Source organism: Chanos chanos, chromosome 3 (assembly GCF_902362185.1).
Source record: "Chanos chanos chromosome 3, fChaCha1.1, whole genome shotgun sequence".
NCBI classification, from domain to species: Eukaryota; Metazoa; Chordata; class Actinopteri; order Gonorynchiformes; family Chanidae; genus Chanos; species Chanos chanos.
In genome coordinates this window covers 48,038,384-48,047,639 of record NC_044497.1, presented here as the reverse complement: position 1 = coordinate 48,047,639, position 9,256 = coordinate 48,038,384, and the positions used below count along the sequence as shown (strand labels likewise).

General features: G+C 41.0%; 1 protein-coding gene across 2 annotated transcripts; it reads right to left on the bottom strand.

Annotated features, from left to right (window-relative positions):
- Nucleotides 1-461: 461 nt before the first annotated feature.
- On the bottom strand, nucleotides 462-8,449 carry tbc1d13 (TBC1 domain family, member 13). 2 transcript variants are annotated; one of them, XM_030769467.1, is made up of 12 exons: nucleotides 8,422-8,449; nucleotides 5,464-5,537; nucleotides 5,206-5,246; nucleotides 5,015-5,076; nucleotides 4,044-4,143; nucleotides 3,597-3,679; nucleotides 3,340-3,499; nucleotides 2,490-2,700; nucleotides 1,581-1,744; nucleotides 1,242-1,402; nucleotides 1,015-1,072; nucleotides 462-547 (listed from the first exon to the last, which is right to left on the bottom strand). In XM_030769467.1, exons 1-12 carry the CDS (start codon nucleotides 8,442-8,444, stop codon nucleotides 482-484), a joined length of 1,203 nt encoding a protein of 400 aa, XP_030625327.1. In that variant the 5' UTR covers nucleotides 8,445-8,449; the 3' UTR covers nucleotides 462-481. The 2 variants fall into 2 exon arrangements, with proteins under 2 accessions (XP_030625327.1, XP_030625328.1); XM_030769468.1 differs by lacking the exons at nucleotides 1,581-1,744; nucleotides 2,490-2,700.
- Between the last annotated feature and the right edge of the window lie 807 nt (nucleotides 8,450-9,256).

Genomic DNA, 9,256 nt, shown 5'->3' with positions numbered 1-9,256 from the left:
AAACAAAAAAAAACGTCCTGTTACAAAGAACCTTGACAAAACCCTTATTTGTATTTTTTTTAAAAAAAAAAAGAAAGGAGTTTCGGAGTGTTTTCGTACATATGATTGTGAACGATAGCTCTGTGTTTGTGTGTGTGTGTGTGTGTGTGTGTGTGTATGCGTGCATGTGTGTGTGTGTGTGTTATTGTTGTCTGCTTTGTTCCATGTATGGTGACTTTCAAGTGTTCAGTGCAACAAAAAACAGCGTGAGCCCACACACCATCTGGCCAAGAGAGGGGCTGCCATGAGAATAAGGCTTTGGTAGAGTTTTTTTTTTTTATCTCCCACAATGCACAGAAAAAGTGGCATCCCCTCCCTCCCAGGGTGCAACTGGGCACCGTTGTCATCCAGGTTACCGGTTTCCATAGTCCCCCCCACCCCCACCTTTTGCGCCATCAGCTTGGAGAGGAGAAGAAAAGGTGGGGGCGGCCAGGGCAGCTGGCTACGATCCATCCTGCAGCTCCTTGGCCTTGGTGAGAATGGTGTGGACATCAGATATAGGATAATCCTGCAGAGGTAACAATGATTCGTGTGATTCTGATTACCAGTGACTACTCGCTAGTGATTTCTGCAGCAGCTTTTGTTTATTATTAATTGTTATACACCTTTATTAACCTGAAAAAGTACACTATTAAGATTTATGCTTAAAAATCATCAATCATCATTTGTTATCCCAAATGAGTCCAAATCAGAGTTTCTCAAAACACTTCCACCATGACTGGTACATTTAAACTCCAGTGTTACATAGAATAATGTAACTTGTAAATGACATATTGTCAGGTCTTTGATAAAAGGAATCAGAGGTGTTAGTTTGAGGAAAAAGAAAACATGAGAAATAGCAGGGAAAAAGTAGCTATAAGGCCAAGAGCTACAGGCCAAATCAGCCCTATGATAACTGACAGTCAAACCATATCAAATTCACATTAACTAATACACAACATGGATCTATGACCCAACACAGGACAAGTGGGTTACCTGCAGTAATCTCATGTTCACTGTGAAGTCTCCTGCCAATAACTGTTCCCGTATCAGTCTGTAGAGAAATGAAAATCGTTAAGATAAAGCAAAAAAGCAAAAAAAAAGACCCCATGAGTTCATCACACATCAAAGCAGTAGGCAAGTTTTAGTTGGCAAAACAGTGACTCTGACTGATTGTTTTGGGCAGTAAATGGGCAAAGAAAACCGTGGTTAGGGGCTCGTACATCAGCATAGCACAGCAGACTAGAATGAGGAAGTCAAAGCGGTCCTGATCGGAGAAGAGCGTGTCCCAGATTCGGATAACATCCGGCAGGAGGAACTCCTGGGACAGCAGTAAGGTCAGCCATCGAAAAGTAAAATACTGAGGCTTAATGTTCTGTTCTTGCTGTAGACAGAGAGAAAGAGGAGAAAAAGAGAGAAGCAAAGGAAAAAGTTGAAGATAAACCGACAGAAAAGCCTCAATCATACCATCAGATAATAAAACTAGAATGAATAAAACCATAAAATTGATAGTACTGTCATTCATTTTTATTTATGCACACAGCACAAACTTCTTGCCTCACCAGCTTGAGGTAAAGCTCCATATCCTTCTCTTTGAGCATAGAAAACACACTCTCCATCTTATAGGTGATGCCGCACTGAGAGTCATCCAGGCTCTTGATGAAGTTGTCTCGGTTCTCAGCCATTAGGTTGGTGAAGCAGAAAAACGTGTCGGCCTCCGCGTGCTCTGATAAATTCACACACATTCACATCCAAAATCAGCGTCCAAGTCATTAAGTAGATCACTCAAGGAAAGAGAAGAAGAAGAGTAGGAAGAAAGAAAAAAAAAAAAAGAACGAAAGAAAGACTTCTCCGTAAGAGCAAGTAGTCAGGCAGTAAAGTACGACTGAGAAATAAGAGAGCACAAGGTCATTCCTCATTCCTCCCATAGGTGGCAGCCTTAACACTTGTATCAAGACCACGTGCCTTATAAAAAAAAAAAAAAAAAAAATCACACCACCATGGCAGTCAAGTTTTATGAGATGAATGTGGACAGACAGCAAATAGTCCTGTGATACCTAGTATAACTACAAAACAGCAGTTTAGACCTTTGCTACAGGGAACAAGCCAGTCAACCCCCGTGACAGGCTTACAGACACTCTAAGTCCCCAGAGATGGCAGAACGGACCAGATGGTCAGAGAGATTTGGGATATATTGATCATAGGTGTTGGTAAAAGGCTCGCTATCCATATTAATAACGTATAGCATAATGAATTTGAACAAAAATATTTCAGTTTCTGGTACATTTCCATGCATATTTCTATTTGCATCGGGGACAAAGTGGAGCACAAACACATGCATCTAAAACTGGATGGTAAACACACACCACGATGACTCATTAGAGCAAAAAGATTTGTGACTCAAACGACTAAAATAACCAAGGGCAACATTTATTTCACTACACCAAAACCTCTACACCAAACACACTAACCTTTCCACTGGTTGTTGGGGTCTGTGGCAAACGTGTAGTAGATAGGTCCCACAATCTCGTTCATGCCCTGCACATAGGCGATGCCTGGGTTGAGCTTGGCATAGATAAACAATATACGCTCCACAACCTCCCAGTGGGCTTCACAGCCATTGGGCAAGACCTCGTACTCATTTGAGGGGTAAAGGTTCAACGCTTTCCCTGGTGAACTCACCTGAGGTCAGAGAGAGAGAATAAAGTTTAGGATGTTTGAAGGTTAGATAGAATATCCATGGGGGGGGGGGGGGGGGGGGGAGACTTGTAAAGGAGAGATATTTATTCTCTATGAGGAATGAAAGGAAAGAATATGGCAATAATTGGTCATGGAGGGTAATGGGGTTTGAAAATGACATCTTGAAAGAAAGCCTGATTTATGAAACTGATTGCCTGATCAAACACACTACCGTACTAAGGGCCGTGCTAACAACAAGACACATGAGTCTACCTACTGAAAAAATAAAACCTACACCTGAATCACCTGAGAATTCACCACAGTTTGATCTTCTGACAAGAGAAGAATTCAGAAGATCTCATCTTGAACACCACAGGGACTCACACCAAAGTCACGCACGCGCACACACACACACACACACACACACACACACACAAAAAAACAAACTCTGCAACCCTAAAAACACTTACCGGAGTCTGGCCATCAGAACACTGCTCAGTGCAAACAAGATTGACATCACTTATTAGGATGGTTATAAAAAAATAGACATACAACTGTGAAAACACACACACCACACACACATAGAAATACACAAACATATCCCCCCCCCACACACACACGCACGCACAGATACATTCTTACATTGGTGACACCACTGCGGTTGCGGTCAACCGTCTGGGCTTTGAGTGTCGTTTGTTCCACTCGTCTCCTAAGGGTCTCGTATTCGTTTTGGGGGTCCAGGATCAGATGGCAGGGGTACTCTGTGGCTCTCTGGAAGAAGGCCATGTCTGGATACAGGCGTCTGTGAGTTACAGAAAAGCCCGTTACTGTTTCTATATTCCCATGCCGTCTGACTGTACACCTAACAGCTCAGAGCTTTTACCAGGGTAAAGACATACCTGACATCTTTATCAATCTGCAGGAGAACCTCGTTATCTTTAAAATAAGTGTTCCATCTACTGTCTGGGTTTGGGTTGAGAGGCTGAGAGAGAGAGAGAGAGAGAGAGGAAGACAGAAAGACAGACAGACAGGGAGGGGGAGAGGAAAGAGAAAAGGAAGGGAGTGGGGTTTTTTTTTTATAGTTAACATAACTCACACATCACGAAAACACAACAGCTGCTGTGGTTTTTAGTCATGGGAAAATACAAATACAAATCAGGAGAACAGTACATAAACAACAAAAAACCAGACATATAAACTGTTTTAACATAATAAACGTAGGATCAACTAAAAGACAAAGCAAACAGGTGTTATACCCCACGTAAACAGAGCAGGTATGAATAAATGCACAGTTCTGCAGGCACAGTGCACAGTGCAGGTGTGAAACACAGCAGAGAGGAACTCACATGATCCTCCAGTGTGACGTCCTCTCTGGAGAGACCAAGGTTAGCTTTGGCAATGCCTGGCTGAATGATCATTTCCCTCAGGAACTGTGCGTACAGCTCTCTGAGAAAACAGGTTAAACAAACTAAGCTAGAGCACGTTGTTTAAACTGCTTACAAAAAAAAAGAAAGAAAAAACACACCTTATCAGCGTTTTGCTTTCAGTTTCTTATAAAAATTTGACATTCTCAGTAATGCCAGAGAAATGAAAGGTGGCATATACCCCTCCGAGATTAACCTTCGGTTTATGAGGACAAAGCCCCCCCCGAAAGAGATACCGCCTGGATAAATGCCTACATGTACAATCTTACGTTAGGCTTTGTGCTCCTTTTCCATTTCAGTAAAGGGGCCCCCTCTATGGACTATGGGTAATGATGAATAATTAAAGGAGAGCGTGAATACCAGCTGCAGCAAAGCATGAGTCAGCATCACACAGCTACCCTCTGTGTGTGTGTGTGTGCGCGCGCGCACGTGTGTGTGTATTTGTGTGCGCCTTATTAAGAGACTTAAACAATTTCAAAGGGCCAGGTTCCCTGGTGCGGTGTCTAGGTGAAATCAGAACCTAATCAGTGGGGGTGGGCGATTTAATTCTCTCTCAGAAAGGCACGGGGACAAGCTGGAAAATCCATTCAATCTTATTGCATTTCCAGGCCAGCTTTTACTTTGAGGGTGTCGACAATCTTTTTATAGAACATGAATTTGGTCTAAAATACATGACTTAAAAAGTACATAAACTCAATTTAATCACAGAGCACAAAGAGGAGAGTGAAAATAACATCTAACTGACATGCAGTGGAAAACCACAGCTCTATGCTTGAAATGGCTGACTGAGGGCGCTTTTCTGTCTCACAGCTTGGTCAGAGCCTCTATAGAAACCAAAGGCAGTGATGTTGGACACGATGGAAACTACCCTGTGCTTGTGAAAGCAGTCTTACCTCTGTTTTTTCAGAAAAGAGTCCCATAGTGACTGATCCAGGGGCAGGTAATTCAACAGAATCTGGAGAACGATACGCAGTGGCCCATGTCAGTGGTCCAGTTTGTCAAATGTATTAATATAGGTCTATCTGAAATGCAGTATTAGGATTTTAATATCGTATTGAATCCGTATAGTAATTGGATAATTTACCTTCCAACACAATGCACGAATGCCTCCTTCAAAAGGGATACCTGAAAAAGGAAGATGATGAGAGAAAAGAGAGAAAAAAGTGAGTGAGTGAGAGAGAGAGAGAGAGAGAGAAGGTGGTTAAGAGGAGGAAAGAAAGGAGAGATAAGACTAAATAAATTCAGTAAACTACAATAACTGGTTTTATTCCTAGATTGATGAAAATGTGTGTCAAAAAATACGGGAAATATTTACACAAAATATGAAGACAAAAGCACATACCACTAAAGCAAAGCTCGCGAAGTGTTTTCAGGTCAATCTTTTCCTCACTCAAGGCTACCTTGAATTCCTGAATCCTGCAACATAATAAAAAGAGATGAGATAAGAGACAACAACACAACACAACACAGTTAATGAAATTTTCATGCCATGACTACAACATGCATGGATACACATAATGTTTCCCAATACCCTGGGACTGCGGTTAAAGACACAAAGGCCTACAGACCAAACATGCAGTCACAGTGAAGACCGCTGCGCTTGCATTCCTAGACCACCTTAACAAGATGACATAGGCCACCAATTTATATTTAGCCTATGTATGGATTTACTGTAGGGGTTCTATGTAGGTGAACTTCTCCAGGGAGTACATGTAAGATTACATATAGCACTTGATAGGGAACCGAATGAATGCCACTGGTTTACATTCTCAGTCTTTTACATACACAGCATAGAAACAGAGGATTCCATGCAAAAACACATCAGCATCTGAATTATGATGTGTGTGAGCAAAAGCTCTACGCACGACACAAAACATTACAAAAAACTGCTTGTTACTTTTTTTACATAGTCAAGACCTTGGTCATGTTCACTCACAGAGGTTAATATGGATCATATAATTTCGTCACTTAAAAAATATAATGAATGTGTGATCCTACTCTTACGGCAAGTTATTCCAGCCTTAGTCTAACACATCTGAGTCTGTCTGTCATTGTCCTTTAATGGCAAAATGTGCTATACAGGTAGGGTGGACCAAAAGCCAGTCTTCCAGCATAACACACAGAGTACTGTGTCACGATCTTGCTTGCTAGAACACACACACACACACACGCACACACACACACACACACATACACACACACACGCACACACACACACATACACACACACACGCACACACGCGCACACACACACACAACCAAACAAACAAAATACATTGAGTCTAACATTGTGAGCACTGCACAAGCAGAGCAGCATCTTATCTCCAGAGCTAGAGTAAACCTTCAGCATGTAAACAGACTGGGTTTCAAGTCATGTTGAAAATGACATCTCATTTAACCCACTGTCTGTTATCAAAGACAACTTGTTCATTTTCTTATCCCCCTGAAGCCAGGGTTGAGAAACACTAACTGGATCAATTGTACTTCTATGAGCCAATGATGACTACAGGGGTCTCTAGTAACAGGCAGCCATCTGACCATTATAGTCACGTGGTCCGTTTATGAGGTCATATTAACCCTGCCTGGAAAAGTGAATTAACATCCCAGGGCTATATACAATGAATATACAGTTACCATACACTGGCGCATTATGGAGAGAGTGTTGTATGAGACCAAGCTGCTGTCATAGTGAACAGTTGTGAGCTCTTTTTTTGATCACATGAGCGCTATGAGTTTCCTCTGCCATCTGCCAGAATATTTACACAAGTGCTATGCAATTCTGGTCCTTAACACCCACAACACTGAACATTTCAGCCCTTGTTTGGCACTAGCGTAACTTATTCAGCAACCCGACTAGGCCTAATTATTGCAGTGCTGGTCCAATGCATATGCTGTGCGGGAGAACGCCAGAAGTGACATAGAGAAACAACAGTCACAGGATAATGTCTGTGCCCTGTCTCTTACACAAGTGAAACTATGGCACCTCTCTTTGCTTTGACAGTTCCTGCTGTATCCTGTTTGCTGTAGCCTTCCACAAAATTGCCTGTGATCAGCAAAGTCACAGGACCTCAGGCACTCTCCATAGGAAATCATCTGGGGTTTTTTTTTTTTTTTTATCAACTAGCCGCACTCACAAGACCTGACCTAAGCAACAAAGATTAACTTCAACACAAGCCAACCAAAAAACGCTTGGCTGTCACAGTTAAAGCCTAACTTTGATTACCCATAACTACTCAGAGAATTTTCAAGTAACATTCCACACTGTGATTAACCTCATGACAATAACCAATAAAAGCTTGTATAGTACTACTTACACACGCATTTAACCTCTCCGTGATAATTTAGTACTGACGAAGTTTCTATGGGTAGGACAACTTTCTACAACCATCATTTCAACACATTTAAGCGAGTGTCTCTAATTTTGGAGGTTTAGGTCTCTTATTATTGAATAAAACAGTACAGGTGTCAAAGAACACTGCCTTTGTCCAGAGGGCACCAATGCACACGGTGAATCAAATGCCCTTTCCCAAGACAGAAAACATTCCCTGTCGCGATAATTTGATCACTGGAGAATGTGGACATGTCGGTGAGTTGGCAGAAGTGGCCTTATTCAATTTGATGAATTAGGTAGCCAACACAAGTTCGGCATTTCTGGAAGCAAATCCACCTTAGCATTACCGAGCAAGATCGCATGTTTTTACATTCAGATCTCATAAGTGTAAAAACATTACGGATGACTGAAGAGAATATTAACCTGTCAGTAACATTAAATGAATAAATAATCAAAAACTAAAGGACGACCAGTTGTGCAGATACAATTACTGTAACTTGACGACTACGATTCTCAAACTGTTAAAATATCTGTCTCTATTAAAGAACTCTCTTACCAGCATTCAGGTCAATGTTTCATTCTCCGGGACATTGTGTGACTAAGATAACCAAGTTATTGTCCTGGAGGAGTGTGGCCATCACTTAATAATTCAGTACCAGTCCTAATAATCTCAACCAATTAATAAATCTACGAATAGGAAAGATTTTTCCAACACGGACTGCGATCAGTCTTCATTTATGCAAAAACCTGGAAGAGACAAGAGGCTTCCCATATTGCACTTCATCGAAACAACGGACACATAGCTTCCTTTGGTCTGCCACACAATCCTTGACTAATTCAAACATTCGCGAAATCGAAAAACGACCCCTTTGAACATTAAAGCACTCTCCGGATATCTGTTTTTTTGAAAAAGTTTGTGTCACACCCCAATGTCCATTTCTTATGCTATTGTAAGACAGCTCAGCTCACCTGCTTCTGTACGAACTCGACATGTTGACTTCCTCACCAACGAGCAAGATAATGGTGTTGCAAGAAAAATAGTCCGATGGGGAAACATTCTCAACCGAGCATAAGTAAGATACTGAAACCCTTTATTATTAACTAAAGGTCAAAAATTTCTAAAAGCACACAAAGAACAGCGAAATAGTATTCATGTTCTATTTCAAATCTTAAAAAACAATCTGTTTATTGTTGGTTGAAAGTGTGAAGTCACTGCAACCACACCTTCCACGTTTTTACAATGGATTTTTAAAGTGAGTACGTATAAATGTATATGTGTGGGAACTATTGTAATGAAAATATACTTTTAATACAAAAATACTTTTTAATAGAACATCTATGTGGCATCGATTGTTGAGACTGCAACAGACTGATGTTTTCACTGATGTAATCAACCATTGAAGATAAGGCAGTCATTCATAATAACATAATTGATTGGCAACAGTACATCGATATTAAGAGGGATGTAGTGATGGATGACAAACAACAAGGTGGTTGACCAAGCAGGATCCTCCAAACCAGTATGACAAGTTGTGGAGCGAGAGACAAGACACCGACAAGCGAATTCTATTCGGTGAAACGGTGCTCTCACTTATTGCTTTCAATTATATCCTGCGGCGTTTTAGAAAGAGAGTGCTATAATTTATTCCCAGTTTCTGACCAAGGTATGTCAGAATTTTTCATCGTTAAATTATTAATTTATCATCATTAACTGATCCTTGTGAATCATAATGGTAGTTATTTCGAAATACTACGGCCAGAAGAAGAAGAAGAGGTTTGTTTTCTTGCAGTAATAAAAAATAAA